The sequence below is a fragment of the Amphiprion ocellaris genome, chromosome 4 (genome assembly GCF_022539595.1).
Source record: "Amphiprion ocellaris isolate individual 3 ecotype Okinawa chromosome 4, ASM2253959v1, whole genome shotgun sequence".
In the NCBI taxonomy this organism is placed as follows: Eukaryota; Metazoa; Chordata; class Actinopteri; family Pomacentridae; genus Amphiprion; species Amphiprion ocellaris.
In genome coordinates this window covers 11,961,002-11,981,835 of record NC_072769.1, presented here as the reverse complement: position 1 = coordinate 11,981,835, position 20,834 = coordinate 11,961,002, and the positions used below count along the sequence as shown (strand labels likewise).

Genomic DNA, 20,834 nt, shown 5'->3' with positions numbered 1-20,834 from the left:
AAACAGTCTGTAATTATCTTTAAAAAAAATGCTGCATTAAAGATCATCATCATCTAAAAATTGTAGGGTGCCAAATCTGATTTACTGTATTTACCAGGCATGAAATAAAACATACGTACGTGTCATCTTACTAGCATTGTTTCTCCTGTGTATTGCACAGTCAACAGACTTAACATTTCTCAGCTGCATGATGAAATGCACAGCAGGACCGTAAGCTGCATAACTTTTCCGTCATGGTGAACAAACCCCCATGAATGTGAGTTACGAGATGCTGAAAGAATCAAGTCTTGGACACATGAGAATGAATGTAAAAACAACAAAAAGGAGGTTAAATCTCCACAATAAGCTGGCCTGTTAGACACAGCAGAGGATAGGGGTTAATGATACACAACGTCCCGTCTTGATGAATATGTTTGCATTCCTGGCCGACAGGAGAATGGGCCCAAAGCCACGGAAGGTGTTAAAGTCTCTGCAGGAATACTGCTCATGAGTGACTGGAAGGGAAGGGGGATGAGTAGGTCTGAACATTTGTAGAGAACTCTGTTATTAATTTCATGCAGAGAAGAGAAGATATGCTGGATATGGTTGCTGGATGTGAGGAATTTAATGAGATGTGATACAACATTGTTTTGCAGCATGAAGCGTGTCAACGGAAAAATGCATGGTGAGAAACAGGAACTGAACAGTGCCACTGATGGCAGATTTTTTTTCTATTAGTCGTTGGTGCAGCTGCATGAATCACATCTTCACAAACGGTTGGTTCATCTAATCTAGCATCAAATTCTTCACGGTGTTAAATGTTCTATAGACGTTTTTCTCTTCACACAGTCGAACTGGCTGAAGGGTCAGTTTATTTATTTACTTCATCGTGACTGATTTAAGAAAACTCAGGCTTAAACTGTCAGCAAGCAGCTAGTATTTCCTCACACGCTGCCATTGGAGGCTCTGAAAGCCTCCGACAGGTATGCATGTATCTCTATGTATGTGTGTACATCTGTGTCTATACAGAGCAGCTCTGAGGTGTCTCTGGGCTTGTTTGCACAGGGATTCAGCTCCTGTTATCTTTCCTTGCAGCTATAGTCGAGGCGAGAAAACATACTCTCTCTCTTTTCACTCGCCCTCACCTCTTCCTCCTCCTCCTTCTCCTCTGTTTCTTTGACCCTTACTACGCTGAGGGCTGATGGCAGGCGATTCATCCAGCAGTGAGTGGTGAGCACACCTGCGTAGGGGTGTGTTCCTCTTCCTCTCCTCCCCCGCCTTCCCCATCATCCCTCCCTCCCATATTTCACTCTCTTGCCACCCTTCCGATCCTGACTTTTCGCTTTGTTTCCTCCATTTCTTTTCTTCCCGTCTCGCGGCTCCTTCCACCGACCGTCCCTGGGTTCTCATTCGTCTTTGACCTGCACCGGGGATCACTTCACACCTCTGCTCTGTTTGTTTTGCTTGTCCTGTCATCCCCTCATCCCACCTCCGACTAAACCAAATAACTCAGTGTCGATGAGGGAACACCCAGCCTGACCCATCCATACCAACACCACGACCTCCAAAAACCCAGAAGACCCCCAACTCATCTCCGCTGACAGCGGGAGCTGAGGGTGAGACAGGCTCAGGAATGTAAAGACCGCTGCTGCCCTCCCCTCCACTTCCTGCAATTCATCTAAAACTGTTTCATATCAGACCTGAACAATCCAAGTAGCAGCTGTTGCTGAGTTTTCAAGTTATTGTGATGTTCAGTGTCTCAAATTTTGCGCAATGCATATTAAAATACATATTAGAATATCACGATGCCGTAAGTGACTCAACAGTCACATAACAGAAATTAAAAGAGTTTTAGCTGAACTGGGCTGAATTACGATTCAATATGTTTTTTTTTTTTTGTTGTTGTTGTTTTTTGCAAAATAAATTATCAAACAAATTAAACCAGTTATTTTTCTTTTAAAAACAGTTTTGGCATTTTTACTTTGTCACACTGCATAGAACACAATATTGAGCTCACTGTACTTCTAGTTATGGTTGTGTTGTTTCCATTAAGGTACAGGACTTTATATCACAGTGAAAAATGAGGCCACAGTCAGTAAAAATAAGACAAAAAAAAAATGTCAAAAATGCCCAAACTTCTTGGGATTCAGAGGGTTAAACATTATTGCCGCATCCACATAAAATTCACTCAAAACGGTTTTGAAACAGCTTACAAAATGGTATCTTAAAATACCTTATAACAGACTTCTCACTGAAATGGTTAGAAATGAGCCCTGTTGGCCAACAAAAAGAAAGGCAAGCAGAACTCTGTACCTTTGCAGGCTTTCCTGTGTGAGATGGGCTTGGACAGGTCTCTGTAGTAGCCCTCCTTGCAGTAGTGACAGTGACGCCCTGCTGTGTTGTGGCGACAGTTGAGGCAGACTCCTCCACTCTTCCTCCCAGAGAGTTTGTAGAGCTCCATGTTGAAACGACACCTCCGGGCGTGAAGGTTACAGTTACAGGCTGTGGAGGAAAAGCAGAGGAGTTAAATTAGCATCGGTTATTGATTTCGCTGAGGCTGAGGTGACAGGTTTGAGCAAAGTTTTGGTAAAGTATGTGGTTCTATGATCGCCATATGTGAGTTTGAATCAAGCGGTCGCCTCTTCTAAAATCAAGATTGCAGGCATGTTTTAATTGATTTTTTAAAACGTAAATCCAGCTCTTTACTATTGAACTTAATTGACATACCCAATGGCTTAATGTCAAATTAACATTCCCCTACAGGTCCTTGATGATATATTATGCAAAAATAATGACCACTGCAGTGGTAAAAATCCTAATTATTAACCTTAAGACAGCCTTTTAAAAGTTTGTTGGTACTCAGAGTTAAATAATGACTTAGCATGAAGGAGAACTACTTCTTTGCTGTGGTTCTCACTTTATTTACTGTATCCTGTGGACTACTTTATAGTGGAAAATAAGCAATTGATGCACATCAGCTAGAACATTAGAATGGAGTCTTCTTGTTTATACTATTGTAGCTTCCAGCATATTTAGTTTGTGCTTACAAGCTTAAAATCTCCATTGATTCCAAGCGACTATAATGAGAGTTTTGACTTCTCTAATAATAAGGTCAAATGCTCTCCATTCGTACTGTTCTCTCTCTTAGTCTAACTCTTTTCTACTCCTCGCTCTGCTTTTCTTTTCCTCAAGTTCCTCTTGAGGAAAGTGAAGGCCTGCCATCACCGCTCCTCCACTCAACTCAAATCCCTGTGAGCATGTGCGAAACCCATCTCTGCTGCTTGTTTACTGATGAGTACAGTTGCCAGCCCTGAGTTTAATTAGCCGGCTGATGTTTATTCATGACTTTCTGGCAGCCGAGTGAGGCAGACATGCCCAACTTCATTAAGACCGGCCATCCGAGACACCAGGCCTCCTCCACCACTGCAGACACATTCATGCATTATTAAGTGCAGCACTTTTGATACAGTTTTATTGCTCTACTGTGTGTGGTTACTGTATGTGTGTGTGTGTGTGTGTGTGTGTGTGTGTGTGCAATTATTTAAATAGGGGTTATCTGGGTCCAACTAGTGTCCCCCTGGTTGGATCATCTCTTTTTCAGCTTCACCTTCTTCATCACGGCTCTATTTATCAACTGCTCATAATAATTTTGGAAGGATGAGGGTTTACTGTGGCTTCTCACTGGTGTGTGTGTGTAATGCTAGCAACTTCATTTGTGTGTTCAGTGTGTGTACATTTTTGTTTTTTTTTCCCCTTTTGGGACCCTTGAGACTCCCTCTTTCCACTCCAAGGGCCTAATTACAATATCTAAATAAAATACACATACAATACACACACAGTAGCTCGGTGTCTTATCAGTAGTGACTCGGCTTTCCCGACTTTCTGTCTTTTCTGGAGGATAACAGAAGCATAATTAGATATCCCTCTCTGCTTAGGACTGTTGGTCATAAACCCTTGTATCTAATATCTCTGATTTACCTAAAAAACAGCCGCGAGGCCACAGGATAATAAACATTCCTGATTATTTCCTTGGAAAATAAGACTGACTAAAACAACCATCTTTCCTCCTGTATCCCACGGTCTCCCCTGCCTGGATTCAGACCTATATTTGTGACACATTTGTGACACAGATCTGATGTTTTATTGTTGTCTTAAGCTAGATTTACACCTGCTCACGACTCACATTGTTTAGCCTCTCAGACAGCCGAGCCTCGCTTCCTGGCTCCACTGGAAAACCCCTCAAGCCCGCTGATAGCCACAACCCGATACTGTGTGTCGGGTTGATGGATGAAAGAGGTTGAGGGATAAAAGTGCATCACACTTCCCCTTCATTCATAAATATTCAGTGACTAAACCGACACTTATTTCAGCCGCAGAAATCATAAGACAACACAGCGGGTTAAGTTATTCCCTGTTTAGACGGCTCTTGAACGATGTGTGTTGAAAACCTCGAGCTGACTGTCAATCCAGCCCCATGGGCAGGTTCAGTCTTTGCAGAGACTGTAGCTTGAGGCCGTAGTCGGTGAAAGCTATCTGTGAGCACGCCTGCAGGTAACAGGGATCACTGTAGAGGTTTAAAAGCTGGTGGAGGATCAGTGCTCGGCCTCAGACCTGCAGACACGTCTCTGTTACACTACAAAGATTGTTTCACACCTTCCCTAAACACAGACTCAGTGAGAATAAAGCTGCTGCACTGGAGGGCATTCTGGTTTATAGTGGAGAGTAAACAGGCTGGATGTGGAGGTGTGGGACTGAAGGCCACATTGTGTTTCAAGGTATTATGCTTCAGAAGATAATGGGGGCAAGTGAGAACCACTTTATTTGAACTTGGAGAGACTGGTCAGGATGTTAGCTGTTAAACCTCCCTCAGCTTTGACAAAAGAACCCAGGAAACAATGTTACTATTGGTTCAAATTCAAGTGTTTCTTGACTGACTTAAAACTGACATCATCACAGCTGTAACGTAATGAAAGTCATTTTAATTAAAAATAACTGAAGATGTGAAAGACGATATCCAATTTGCTCGGCATGAACTTATCAGGCGTCCTGCAGTGTTGTCGAACAGTATTTCCCATTCATGTAGAGTCCTCTGTTGACTGTTAAGCAAATAATCAAATTATCAACAGGAAATCTATGAGTCAAAACACTTTCAAATCTTCTTAACTGCACCTGTTTATTGGAACATCAGCTCTCTCACCATAAAAAGCTTGATATCCTGCTTGTTACACATGTACTGAAGCAGCAGCTGAAGAAAAATTAAACTTAACTATCGGGTCATAAATCATATTGCAATTCCCATCAGTGGAATCATTCCTGGTACTCTCTAAAGTCTAGTTTATCACTTCTAAAATCTCAGAGAACCACATATGAAGCATGGAGCTTTTCCCACATTTTTTCCCACCAAATAAAAATTCCTGAGCACATTGCACAATGTGGATCCCAAAATTAGAAAGGGATGGTAGAGTTTTCTCTGTGACGTTTTTATAAATACTGAGACACGGTCACAATGGACATTTCTGGAAACTGCTCTCTGTTGCTGCAAAAATAGAACCCATCTCCTTTCACAAGAACTGCTGATAATGGATAATTACCACACATACACCAACACAAATACTCACTTCCTGTGATTTAACATTCAAACAATGCATCAAAATGCTAATAGAATTGCGGTAGCTTTGTAAATGATAAAAGTAAGATGTTTTTATTTTGTTAATAGGTGTTAACAAAGGTTACACTTTCCTTACAGGACACTCTTGGCCTGTTTTTGATCAAGTTAATTACTTCAGTCTGGACAGCGAGTCAGTGGCCGGCTGTAACCGCCCCCAGGTGAGCAGTAAAAACAAGTGTGAACTGATACCTTTAAAACAAGTATAACTGAATTAGCTGGATAACGCTAAGCTTCCCCAAAGCTTTTCAACACCTCTGACAAAGTGTACCACGACTCTTTTACGTGACAAAACAAGAAAACTGCATTTGAATCTTGCAGCTATTCAAAAATGTAACTTCCAGCTGCAGAATTCAACAGTAAACTGATTTGTTTATCGAGCGTTGCTGATTCCCGCACATCCTCGGAAACATGGGGGCCTCATCACAGTGTCTGAGTGTGTTTTGGAAAGTTGGCTAATTAGTTTCTTTGAGCGGTTCCCAGCCTCCAGCGACTGACCTCAGTCTCATAGAAGCACTGAGGCAGCCTTCCCTCGGCTAATTAGAGGGAAAATTTAAGCAACGGAGCTGGAGGTTGAGGTTAAGCTCATCGTACTTACGATAAGCCTGGTAATTGAGCGATGTTGGTCACAGCCCGCGATTTGTTGTAAAGAGACACTCAAGCAAGTGATCGCTGCCACTTTCATTCCAAGTCTACATGCTGGATTGGCTGAAGCTGCCGGCTGCTAACTACCCCAAATATTAAGGCCGTAAAACTTCACTTCCAGTTATTTCTAAGTCCTGTGTAGGTCATACGCTCTGACAAAAGCCTCATACTTCCACAACTCGCAGAAGATATCAGCCTCCCTGCTGCCATCACCTCCACCTCTCACCCAAACAGGACAGCAAACCAAAACCCAACACTGCCAGAGCTCTGCCCCACTTCCAAACAAACACCGAGGGGAATCCACATGAACAGTTTACCTTTAATCCTATGGGTGGCCCAAAAAGTAATCAGATTAACTTCTAAACCCCCTCCTGAGGCAGAAAAATAATGAGAGTCCTCTGTCTTTACTATGTTTGTGATTAGAAAAGTTATCAAGGAGAAAGTAGTTCACCGTAACTTATCTTTGCAAATATTTTTATAAGCTATTCCCCAAATATCTGGAACAACTTGCTACTCCCTCTACACTGCATGGTGCATTCAATTATCAGGAAGGCAGTCTGTAAGGTACACCTTCCCCACTCACACAAACATAAAAACACACATACACTCATGGTGTATTTGAATGCATGGTGCTCGACTCCCTGCTGCCTGCACTCTCTCTCACATAACACACATGCTGGGAGAGTTTGGGAAGCTTGCTGCTTGTCATGGCTAAACACAGAATCAGATGTGTGTCACACAAAACCGCACTGGGATCCGTTTCAGAAATCTGGTGTGTAATCAGTAATGCGTGTGCGCTCAGACCCACGAGTTTCTGAAGATCAGTCTACATGGGTGGATATCTGTGTTTGACTGGAATAACTTTTTAGCTTGTTTTTCATGGATTAAAGGAGAAAACTGGTGTCAAACAAGTTCCAGCTCATTATTGCTGTGGCAGCCATTTATATTAAATGTTCATCAATCCATGAGAATATCCATCTGCTAGGCAAGACGAGTGCATTTCTATACCACTTTTTGATAGCAAGGCAATTCAAGGAGCTTCATGTAAGATAGAAAAATGTACTGAAAGGGGGAGGCATGGGTCAGTGGGTAGAGTGGCCGTCTTGTAAACGGAGGGTTGCTGGTTCGATCCCTAGCCTGGAGAGCTCATGTCGATGAGTTGTGGTTAGCGCCTTGCATGGCAGCTTCCGCCATCAGTGTGTGTGAATGTGATGTATACAGATCACTTTCCATTTAAAATATTATAAAATAGAAACTTTACCTAGATAATAGCTCATTTCCTGGAGAAAAAGTTAATACTAAATAAAAGACACACTTCTTTGGCAGCATATTTGAGAAATATTTCTTGACAGAGACTTTCATGCTTTCCTTTGTGTTTCAGGCAATTAGTGGCATAAGAAACATCCAGAGCTTTTATTTTAAGCAAAAGTAAGCAATACCGCTTATATACTGATTCAAAAGTATATATATATATATATATATATATATATATATATATACACACACACACACACACACACACACACACACACACACACACACACACACACACACATACATACATACATATATATAATTTATAGTTGAGAACAAATGTAAATTGTCATGGAAGGAAAATACTCAATAAAATTTGTACAATACTTCTTGAGTAAAAGTAGGTTAAAGTTTGAAGCTGAATAATAATGGTCTCTGGCATTTATATAACTATATGTAGACTGTAAACAGACAGAAAAATATTACTGTTAGTATAAGAATGACATAAAATGACACCAAAACAACACTGGTATTATCTTTTAATGTTTTGGATTCCTTCCACATCCAAAACAATCATTTTGCAGCCAGATTAATTCCGTGTTGATATATTTTCACAGGGAGGAACAGTATGAAAACACTGTGGTAGTGACAGGTAACTCCAGCAGACTGAAGTCTGACCACACACCTGAAGAGAATGTGACTCTCTGATGAGGAAAGAAAGAATCACCCATCACTGACAAGCCCTGTTTCTCCCAAAACAATAGAAGAATTTCACTTTTTTTAAATGTCTCCATAATAATAGTCGAGCCAAAACAATGAGTGATGCGAAATGACAGAAATATTTGCTCTGTAACCAAGATGTGCTGCATATTTTGCCCTCAGTTAGATATAAGCTTATAAATCCATTTTACAGCTACAATTAATTTAATTGTATCCTGTTTCCAGGCTGTTTATTTAGTTTCTCAAAAATTACAATTCCTCTTTTTATCCTGTGGTCGTTGATCCAGACACTGGCATGATAAAGACAGGAATTACTAAATAAAAACACAGCTAATTGAGACTATTTAAGGGATTGAGATGACAGATGTGCTAAACTTTGTGTTTGAAGTTCTCTTTAGCTCCAATTATATTGTTACACAAATGATATTTATTATTTTCAATCTTGCCATGAGATGTTGAATTACTGTATCAAAAAAAACAACACAAGTTTCTACACATATTGTTATTAACTGTAAATTACAGAGCATCTGTTTTGTTTCTTTGATTTCATGTAATCAGATCCTCATTTTATAAAGCTGCTAAATGTTATGTTTTTATCAGGGTTAGTTTCAGTACAAGAATCTTTGTAGTTTGAGGAGTCGACTGCATAAATTTCAAAGAACTAGTAACAACAAAAGTAAATGTAATTTTTAAGGCTTTTGAAAGACCCGACAAATGCAATTTCCAATTTTCCAAATTAAAATTAATCAAAAATTAAACTCCTTAAAACAACTTCTGTGAAATAAAGTCACCATTGTTGCTTCCAAAATTTTTCTTAAGCCTCATTTCTTCTTTATTCCCACATTTTCAGGGGTAAGATCTTGAGAAAATTCAAGAAATAGAGCGTATTAAGGAGAGGTAACACTGCACATGTGAAGGATGTGGGGGCTGAGTTGAGTGTTTTGGGTGTGTGGACCTGTTTGATGTACATCTATAATGGGAAGCACCCTGGGAACATCATGAACCTCCGAGGCGATAAAGCGAGGGCGCAAGCGAGTGGGAAGAGGGAACGGATGGGAGAGCGAAGCGCAAACTGCAGAGATTATATCAGGCTAATTTAATTCCTTTATTGCAGCCAATTAGCAGCAGCACTTTAGCCCCCTATGAGCCCTCCTGCCCTCTTCACTATGTCTCTAATGACCTCGACTAAACTCTGGATCTCCGCTGCCCCCCAAAGAAGGCCGTGTTTCTGTATTTTTAATAAGCAGGTTGCCTCATAAACTCTGTACCAAGGGTGAATCAGAGTGAAAAGCAGGAAAATATATGAAGATAAGGAGAGAAAGAAGCACAGAGCGGGAAGTGGCTGGGAAAAGAAATGATGAGGCGGACAGAGGGAGGGAAAGAGATCAATCTGCTGCTGCTGCTGCTGCTTGCAGGCTTGACTCAAGGAGACTTGGCTAATTGAGATCAAGTCATACAGAATATTCATCAGTCCTGCAGGATTATCAAAGGCTGATTAAATATGCGCAAGGACTGATTTCCAGTGGACAGATTCCATTTGCTGTCAAGCAGCCTTTACTCACTTGTCAGACCATGCTGCTTATTTATTTCTCGTTTCTTTACTTCATAATTTAATACTCAGATGTTTTCTCAGATTTGGGCAAATTATGCAATTCCCAGTGCAAGCAGGCAGCGTCTTCGATGCATGTTCTGTCAGTGGGTGATAAAATGTAGTTTGATTATCTGACTGATGCAACTAAAGAGCTGTGAGAACTGTCTTGCTTCATTGCAAGCAGGGATCCCTTATAAAGCTATTAACAGTAGAGCGAAGGTTAATGGTAATCCATGGATTTATAGTAGACTGAAGTAAATACCAGCAGGGCATGGCACAGGTTCATATACAGTCTCTTATCAGCACCAGTATGCAGCATTAAAACCATGAGAATATTATATATATTTTTTCTCAACATTTCAGCAACAATTAACCTTATTATTATCGTTATTATTATTATTATTATTATTATTATTATAATTGACGTCTTAATTGGAATTGTGCTCGTATTTTCATTATATATTTGAGTAACTGAAGACCTTTTGGTGACAATATTTTATAATTTGGACGACATTTGTGCTCTGTATTTTTTCATATTTTTATCCAACACTGTACTAAGTCTAATATGTACCATCTCTGCTTTTAATTTACCTTTGAACACATGGTGGCAACTCGTACACATCCTGAATTAATTTAACAGTTTTTTTTATCAGTAGTTAAAATTAAAAAAAATAAATAAATACAATTACTACTTTTTCTGCAATACGGAGGCAAGAAACTCAAGTCAGGCATATTCACTCTCAGGAAATATATTTATGAAAGCATTTTTTTCTCTCTGATTTGGGATATATGATACAAAATGTAATTAATTAGCCAAATGTGGTTCATCAACACAATTTTAAATGTACATAGCATTTGTGAACGCGCAGCCTTACAATCCACAGCAGCCTCCAGCGGCAGGCCGGCCTGCTCCATGCTGAGCTAAATGGCCCATATATTCACTGTCTGTCTGCATGTGGGGGCTAATAAGGCCTTTCCTTTTTCAAGAGTCTAACTAGCCACACAGAGCCACAACAACAAAGAAAGGCCTAATGGCCTCCAATTTCCCGCATTAGTGCCCATTTAATGGCTGACCTGCCCTCTCGTTAGGCGGCGCAGCATGGGAGCACTTCTCAGCCTTGATGCATGTGCGCACATTTTCACGCACACACGCTCACACGGTCCTTCAGCCCTCCAAAGCCGCACTGCCTCGGGCCGCTGCAACACTTCCACCCCACGCTGAGACTGCATAATAGACCAGTTTGTAAAAGGGCTGCCCTGTGATCAGCGGTGCATCCATTTGCTGAGTAATCAAGGGTCTTTTGTCTGAGTGGTGTGTACAGAGCAGTGTGTGTGTGCGTGAGAAGGTGTGTGTGCGTGTGCGAAGCAAAGTGTGTGGACTTGTGTGAGAGAGATTCTCCCCTCCAGTCTGTCTTTATTTGTGCGTCCGTTGCTGTTAAAGTGTGTGTGCCGCTGTGTGAGTGTTTGCGTGAGTAATTCTAAGATAAAGTGGTGCTGCCTGGAAAAGATCTCCTCCGATGGGTGTCTATGGGAAAACACTAGCTGACATACAGTGCAGGAATAAAAAGGAGCCTTGCTAGAGCCACTGAGAGGCTGACGAGAGTGCGTTGTGTGTATGTCAGCTATGCCATAAAAATGCCATGGCTGGAGGATGACATTGGCAGGTTCTATTCAACACTATAGCGCTGAAAAGCCCTTTAGGGTGAATAAAGATTCTTAGGCCTGTCAGGTCCCCATAGCTCCCCACTGAACAATACCCACTAAGAGCAGCTGTCTTAATAGTGTGAGGGACTGACAGCTTTAGGAGCGATGCTCAGATCTACACAAACTTTGAGTCCAGACAACGATCCGCTGTGTGATAACAAAATACAATCAGATAGTAAACTGTTTGCCATATAGGCCAAACACTGAATGCATCTTGAACGTTTCTTGTGCACAAAAAAATCTTTAAGCTGACAGGGTTGGCAGAGACGTAACACCTCAATATTTGGGAGCCTCATGTGTGAACGGATGTAGTGGCACGATGCAAAAGATTTTTCCTGAGCGTGATGATGATTGGAACTAACTGGATTTACAGTTCCTGCATCAGGAAGACCAAAAATCTCTGAGAGCAGTTGAGTTGTTAATTGAGTGCTGTATAGATGTATTGTGTATGACTGATGGAGCAATGTTTCCTTTTCAAAGTAAGGGTGGATTATAGAAACAAGTGCCTGGGGTTTCTTTCTGCCATTAGTGTCTGATCTGATAATCACAGTGTGAACTATTTGAGATGTTGCTCCTCTTCCAGTATTAGCTGTCAGTTGTGCAAGGGTTTTTAACCACAGCGCAGCTCCCTGCCACCTGGCTGTCAAAGCCAAGTATAATAACCTCTCTCCAGTCTGTGCTCTCTATTGTTTTACATCCAGCCATTACCTAACCCTGTCTCCTCTGCTAGAAGCATCACACATCCACAAACTCCGCTCGGGCTTTTGTGGAGACGATATGCATCGGAAACAGGTGAGACAGATCTCCAAATCTTCCCAAAACAAGGGCTCTCCTTGCTCATGTCAAACATCACCTCCAGTCTGTTTACTTTGTGAGTTTGGTTTCTATGGGACTTGCATATCCATAGTGTTTTGGGTTCGCGTAACTCCTGGCAGGTCGTCTCATGGATTGCTGGCCCTGAGGCTGACAGGGATGGGCCGGTGCTGTCAGTGTGAGACAATGAGACGGAGCTTACACGAGGCTAACTCACGCTCCTCCATAGCTGTGATTCATACTAATCCTGCAGCCTATGCAATTAAGGCCATCACTCCACTCCAACAATGTTAACTAAAGATTTTAAACCCGCCGTATTATAACAGAATGCACTCGGCCAGCACTGATTGGCGTCTGTGAGCTGAGAAAATAAACAGTGTTTGAAGATTAAATGTTTAGAAGATTAGATGAGTTAATTTGGCCCTTTAGGCAGGAAAAAGCAGAGCATTTCTTCCTTCGTGATTCGGAGAAAGAGAAAGGAAGACATGGGATATCTTCATCAGCGGCCATAATGGCTCCTCGCTTTATTTCTTTCCTTGGTTGCCTTCTTTTTTCCCCCTTAAAACACATTTTATACCTACAGTATGTGAAGAAGAGCCCCGTGGGAGAAGGCGTTCACTACCTTTCTTTGGAAAGTGTTCCCATATTGGACTGAATCAGCCTTGAGGATAAGCAGATGAGCGTTGGATTAGGGATGAGATAGAACTGCTCTTTTGGATTTCTTTCGACTGTGTAAACATTTAAAATTACGATGAAAATTATTGATACAAGTGGGTTTTCTGGAAATTTCTGCCTTTCAACTTCATCTTTTGTTGAGAGTAAAAGTTCGCTATTGACCTTGGAAACAGCATTCAACAAAAATATCACCATAAGGTCCACTCAGTCGTTGCTCTGGAAAATATATTGGAGCTTTCTTAAAATTTGACAGAAGAAGCTCTTAATGTAAATACAAAATTAATTCAGTTTGCATTTCCATAGTAACTAGGCAAAACCATCTGCTGATGAGGCTCACATGAGAAGAAACCCTCCAGAAGAGCTACTCAGTGGAGCCATTTGCCCTTTTTCTCCAAGTTTATCAACCTGTACCACACTTAAAACTTTTTTAAAAATCTATTTTTGCTCTCTGAAATAATATCATTAGTCCAAACAGCCCTCTACAGTGGAGCAAAACTCCTGGATGCTTGTTAAATTAAGCTCTGCTCAATACTATTTTATTATAAGCCTATTAGCCACTACAGCACCACAGCCTCGCTAAGCAGGTGGGAAACATTTGACCTTCACACCCACAGCTGACATTCACTCAACAGAAGTTACCACTCCTTTGAATTGACTCTCTCCTCATCCTGCTCCCCCTTTTCTCTCTGAGGAAAACCAAGTATTCTCTGCTACAGACGTCATTAGTGACTGGAACTCTGACAAACTTCTCTATAAAATGTTTAATTCATGAAAATAAATGGCTTGAGAGGAGAGGAGAGGAGATGGAGAGGAGAGGAGAGGAGATGGAGAGGAGAGGAGATGGAGAGGAGAGGAGAGGAGATGGAGAGGAGAGGAGAGGAGAGGAGAGGAGAGGAGAGGAGAGGAGAGGAGAGGAGAGGAGAGGAGAGGAGATGGAGAGGAGAGGAGAGGAGAGGAGAGGAGAGGAGAGGAGAGGAGAGGAGAGGAGAGGAGATGGAGAGGAGAGGAGAGGAGAGGAGAGGAGAGGAGAGGAGAGGAGAGGAGAGGAGAGGAGAGGAGAGGAGAGGAGAGGAGAGGAGAGATGGAATGCAAAAGAAATAAATCTTAGCTGAAAAGATTCTTCAAACAAAAAAGCAAAGACACTGCTCTCCTCCTGTTCTTCATTCCTAGAGTCCTTTTGTGTCTGTCCCTCCTGCTGAACCTCACAATGAATTCAAGTTCCACTACTTGGCTGTCTGACCTCTTTTACAACCTGTCGATTACCAACACTGTCAAGGGGAAAGTTTGGCTCAAGACCGGGTTGCAGTGGAAAAACAAAAACCGTCTCAACAGGTTTGTCCCATTACTCTGTGTACCAGGGATCCACTTCAAACGCACAAGCTGGCTGGCTGATTCCAAAAACTGACCCACTCACATACAAATGAAAACCAGAAGATGTTTTAAATTTACAAACTGCTACAGAAAATATGGGGGATTTAACAATCTGCAGTTCCAATAAAACGTATAGTACAGCTGCTAGGATGTACACATGTACAGATGAGCTTTCCTTGAGTAAAAAAAAGGGTCAGAAAATTCATTAAAAACACCAATCTGTGCACATTATGAGCATCATCAGTCTGCTACAGTATATAAGGCCAGAAGGTAAACAAATAGTGAAGCTAGGTTGTCAAAGTGTCCAATCAGGGAAGCTGTCTTAGCCAAGATAAATCAGAACGGAGGATATCGCATATCTCTGTTGTATCTGGCCTCAAAGGCAGACTTTATGTAGCAGTATGAAGACAGGATGATGAGGAAAGTGTAGCTGAAGAGTTCTGTGCGTGTGCATTTTTGAGTTCTCGCCACCAAGCCAAGCACAAGTCTCCTCTCCAGAGGAGGGAGTGAGCAGGAAGCCACTGAAAGCCAGCTCCTTCACTTCTGTGACACATTTATTGTCCTCAGCTCGCATCCATCTTTAAAACAGCACACTCTTAAACTTTAACCTGAATTCCTCAACGGCCCGCTCTCTCCTTTTTTTTAAGCCCTCACTGTGTACCTCAGAGTGCAGGGAGAAATGTGTCGCTGTAGTTCTCTTCATTCCTCTTTGGGCTCGGTCTACAGTGGGTCACAAACGGAGCGTGAAACCTGCAACAAGCGCTGCTTTCGCCACAGCTCAGGTGTTTTTCTTGGAAGACGAAGCAGAGAGGGAAGCTGAATGTGGAGAGATGAGCTCATAAAGAAACTGATTTTTGCTCATATGTGGCAGAAAAGCAGGGAAAAAAGGATACAGAACCAATGAACAAGATGACCTGTGCACGTTATTGGCTTGGCGACGTATGAGTAACAATTTGCAGCTTAGAGTGATGGAATAGCAGTGAGTGACAAGATGAGCTTCATGGTTAGCTCTATCCTGTGGGATAATGATGAGATCTCAGTTTTGTAATTGATCATAATCCCTTTTGATTCATCAGACTTACTAGTACACATTATTGAAGTGCTTAATATAAGTATGACTGTCTTCTGAAACTATGAACCTGAGCGAGTGCATGCACAGTAACAGTAGATGCCAGCGAGCGAGGACGCCAAGTGTTGCACATTTCAAAGAGAAGGAGAGGATCAAAAGGATCAAAATGTGGCAAGAGTGTGTGCATGCATATGCATCACTTTTATGGCACATGCTTGATTTTTCGAGTCTGAAAAGAAGTCAAATCTGTATTTGAAACTTAGCTATGAGTCACAGTGCAAAACTGTCAGGAATACGATGCTGTAAATGCAAATTGAAGACGTTTAGTATTATTTTCCGTAGCAGCCAATAGTCATTCCAGATTCTCCTCTTTAGTGAACGGATCTTTAATACAAGGGATACACTGCCCTGTTTCAGCCTCTCGAATTATTCAAATACAGACATACTGATGGCCGATAACAGTCATGTAAATGTAGATTAATTTCAAACATAAAGAATGGTAGGCCTTAAAGCGGGAAGAGAAAAAGCGAGATAATGTTGTTGTATTTGTGGAATTAAAAATTTCTTTTATAAATGATGCTGAAGTGATCACACCTACAAGCACCTTCTAATTTTAAAACCAACTGATAGCATCTGAACTGATTAGAATTGCTACATTTTTAAAAAATCCCTTTAGATCACTAAATCCTTCTTCAATTAAAGCAGTTACGATGCAGAAATAAGCAGCTAATAATGTTTGATCATTGTAGTATTAATAAATCTGTGTATGAGGGCATTAAATTTAATACCTTTTCAATCTTATTGCATTTATGTGCTAAATTAATCAAGAGCTTTATTTTATGCCAACTAGTGCTCTCGAAATATGAATTATCAAGGTAATAACTGTACAACAATACAATAATAATAATATATCCACTTCAGTTTTGACTGGATTTATTATTAGTGTAAAAACAGGAGCGCTCTGCCATTCTGCAGCAGCCACAGCAGACGGAGTTCTGTGCATTGAGACGCTGTGGCAGCTGGTTTGGTGCATGTTGATTGTTTCTGACACTGATGGAGCAGAGATATTTTTACTGTACTACCTCCAGAACCACATTCACTGCACTCCTCTGTTGTGGCATAGTGCCTACTAGCAGGCCCTCATGCATGCTGCTACACACACATTTACATGCATCCACAGCTCTAATTGCAATGTTGGAACAGTAGCCCTTTGGAGTTTTTTTTTTTTTTTTTATTAAGGGGGAAATTGTGTTTTTTTTTTTAAGCAAAAATTGCAGCATTTCATATCCTCTGTAACCAAATGTGACACTTCTGACTCCGGCAGGAAGGATACATTTAGAGACCCCTCTGATCCAGAAACCCAAAACCCCCATTGTAATTTAGTCATCGGTAGAAGGCAATTAGCAAAAGCAGGACTGGTCTTTGCCAGAGCAAGCAAACGAATGACACACACAGAGTAAACTCAGCATTTTGCAATGAAAGCACAATTTTGCCACGTTAATAATGTCACCAGAGACAATAGTTGCTATTTTTAAGATAATAGTAGGTGCAGACTGAAACTTAGAAAAAGGACTAAGAAAGTTTTATCTTGGTGCAAAGTAACTCAAACAGCAGGTTCACAGAATTTTCTGTACAGGGAGGGAAATGAAATCAGGATTTACTGATGCTTCCTTCTCAACCTGAAGATTAAAAGAAGGAGGGTGACAGCCTCATTATTTGGCTCACATCTCATTTCAAATGAAGATTTATTCAGACAAGGCTGAGCTGAATGTCCAGGTTTTTCTTTTTAGATGTTATAGAGCTACAATGTGCAAAACTGAAATCTTTTTGGTCCAGCTGATCATTGATGATTAGAATCGTTCAGAGAGGTAACACACACTGTCTGCACAAAATGATTACAAATCCTCGTCACGAGCGCCACTATCACCACATACTGAGTACATGTTAAGGCTAATGTTAGGTTTTGGATGAGGATTTTAAAAAGGCTAACAAATTATAAGGATTTTTGAGGATAAAGGTTTTTTTGCAGTCACATTTTCTAAACCCAAAGACCATTGTAAGCCCAGTGACTAATCTGCTTCCCAATGAAATGAAAGTGGTTGTGTAATTGATGTCAAAAAAAGTATTACCCCCACTGTGCTATTGATTCTGTAGATATTCATTTATATTTGCTCTGGCAGGAGGTCGACTCGCAGCTACACGATGATTGTGCTGCTCAGTGGGGCAGGGAAATTGACTATAATTATCAAATAGGCCACTTAAACTTAATCTAATGAAAATGGCTTCAGAAAGTACTTTGACCTGTTGGTGCAGGTTATTTTTTGTGTAAACGTCTTGCAGCTGATTTATGAAGCCACGGAAACCCACCAGAGGACTGCTAAGAGACATTTGATACAGATTAACGTGATCAAGGTTTATCAGATTTTCATGGTCTATGCCCCATTGCCCCATCAACACATTCACAACTTAACCATCAAACTGTGTTGGACACAGTGTAAAATATGAAATGCTCTGTGCTGGCAAAAGATTTCCGATGAGGTCACCAGCCACAGCCACCCAAACACCAGCCGCTGTCTTTCTTTTTCTTAAATCTAACTTGTCTATTTCTTTTTTGTCTCTATCTGTATTTGTGATCTCCTCATTCTTTATTTTGTCACTGACCTTGTTTGTTATTAGGACTTGGAGTTAATTTAATTTGTCGTCCACTGCTGTAGAAACCCCTCAAAGAAACCCAATACTGTCTTTCTTTCTAAAAGTGGAAACTTTTCTGCTCAGTGTCCCTGCATTAGGAAACGATTCCTGTCACAGGAGGCAGAACAAAAGCCACAAGTTGTAAAAGAAGAACTGCATGTTCTTTATTACCTCGTAAGAGTCTGTCCGACCGCACATGTACTAACTATTCAGATGTGACCAAAAAGGGAAATGGAAGGGATAATAATGTCCTCTCTTGATTGAAAGAGTCATTTCTCATTTTGGTTTTCAGACTCAAAACAGTTACGAGGTTTGTGTATATAAAAAATCACACCTGGCTGTTATTACATGTGACGTTAAGTCCCTGAAAATACCACTACATTACAATAAGATTCAAATAGTAAGATATCTAACTTTTACACCTTATGGCATTCTATCTATCTAACTCAAAAAACTACCAAAAACATAATATTATTTAATCAGTCACATTTTTTTTCAACTAAAACTCTTTTTCTTTTCAGTGGTCTTTCCTATTAGCCTTGCTTCTGATGCTTCTACAAAAAAGAAAAGAAAGAAAAGAAAGAAAAAAAGAAGTGCTCATTACAAATGAAATAAGGGTAGTTATTTGTATGTGGATGCTTTTTAGGGACTTTTAAATATTAAGAATAAAACAAAAATCAAACTTGTTGCTGGCTGCATCAGAAAAACACTCACTAAAGATTATTTTAATCACCCCCTTCACCCCAATATCTATAAAAATCTCATATATTGTTATTGCGATACTTGGATGCACACAGCATTTGGTTTAATTCAGGAAAAGACTGTCATCTTGGTTAGATAAGGAGTTAAGCAACAGACAGGCTGTGTTTTTTGTTGTTGTTTTTTTTTTTACAGGAAAACACAATCCTTCTCAACCTAAACAAAAGTGCTTTTGATGCATCAATATTTAAAAACATTTTTTGACGACCACCGTCCACCCCAAGCTCCTCCCAGTGAACAATATTGAATACATGGAGTAAATCTTCCTAAAGATGACTTTCACAGGAAGAAAAGCGGAACAGAGAACACAATACAAGCAACAACTGTGTTTTCCTTCTAAACATAATTGCAGAAATGAATTGTTTAGTTGTCTGATAGGATTACAAAATATGATTGAGCTTCTATATGTGGAATACTGCATTTACAAATTCTACAAAGCCACAAATTACTGACAGGAACAGGCCTGCATCAGCTACTGATAAAACTCCCAGATCTATCTCTGGCTCCGCTCCTCCATCCATCTACATCCTTCTTCACCCCACGCTTTCTGTCCTTCCTGGTAGACAGGAGAATCATCTCGCATTGGTTATCCCTCACGCTCCACCTCAACTTTCATCTCTAGCCAACGACTTGTCGTGGCCGCACAGGAGAAAATACGAGAGGAAAAATCCAACCAAAAACACGGGAGGGGAGAGCGAAAGGAGGGGGAGGTGAAATGCATTCTCCAGGTTCTTTTTATCATCAGGTGGACATCTGGATATCTACAGAGACCGGGAACATAATCGTTCCAATATTTCTGAGTGTCTCGGGAGGTTAGAGAGCAAGAGATAGACAGAGTGAGAGAAACTGAGGCCAAGTTTTAGTTATTTCCCTCCATGTGACATACAGGTCCAGGTCTTAACTCTTAGAGGTCTTAGAGGCCCCCTTTTGGAAGGGAATTTTTTGCCGCAAACGATCATCTCATAACACAAATATTACCATTAATGACTCAATTTCCTTATAATTTCCTTATCGACCCTCATAAGTGGGCCCATTTGTTTGCTTTGTCATCCTCCAGGGATGCGGGTCCTTTGTTATTACAAGCAGCGAGGGGACTCACATGGGAACCCAATGACTTAGTCAGCTGGGGGAGGGGGGTCCCTGCAATGCACACATCACCGTTCTCATCCTGCAGCCCTGAGACCCAGCAGCAGCGGAAGCTATTTAAACGGCACTTACTGGTAGTACGCTCAGTCAAGAGCCTCTCTCTGTCTTTATATCTGCCCCCACACTCCCTACTTTTTCTCGCACATGGCAGCCCCTAACGTCTCGCTCTTTTCTTGTCCCGATAATGAGGCTTACAGAGGAGCTAAATCAGCTGAGGCCACTGCTTCTCTCTCTGCTCTCAGTTGGACACCAACCCCTAATTAATTGCCCCAGAGACTGAGGGAGAAAAGGTGTTGGGCAAAGGGGACAAGAGCATAGCTTTATTCTGTAAGGTGTGCTCGATTTCTTCTTTTTCTGTCATTTCTAAAAGACAGAGAGGGAGAGCATTGTGTGTTCTTGAGAAAACGTGTGGACTCGCAGCCCCTCACCCCACTCAGTGTCTTGTCTGTGAGAGCTAATGAGTGATGGATTAACCTGGGATCACCCCTGGCAAATTGAGATGACCCCACAAACTTTCCCCTAAGTACCCTCACAGAAGTCTGCATTCCACTTCACACAACCAAGCACACACACACACACACACACACACACACACGCATAAGTCACGTTTGGGTGTTATTTTCTCTCAGGAAAATCTCATTGTCATTAAATTAAGGGGTCTGTGGTTTGATGTCCACACAGGCCACTTGCAGAGGCAACAGTTATGTGCTCAAAAAACATCACAATGGCAAGTAAAATCACTGTTTTTGTTT

The 20,834-nt window shown here is 41.1% G+C and overlaps 1 protein-coding gene across 2 annotated transcripts in view; it reads right to left on the bottom strand.

Annotated features, from left to right (window-relative positions):
* ntn1a (netrin 1a) overlaps positions 1-20,834 on the bottom strand; it is a 60,011-nt gene that overhangs the window by 26,848 nt on the left and 12,329 nt on the right. For both annotated transcript variants that reach the window (XM_055010065.1, XM_023263695.3), the window contains exon 3: positions 2,293-2,481. In XM_055010065.1, the coding sequence (XP_054866040.1) occupies positions 2,293-2,481 (189 nt within the window). The remainder of the gene's footprint in view (positions 1-2,292; positions 2,482-20,834) is intronic.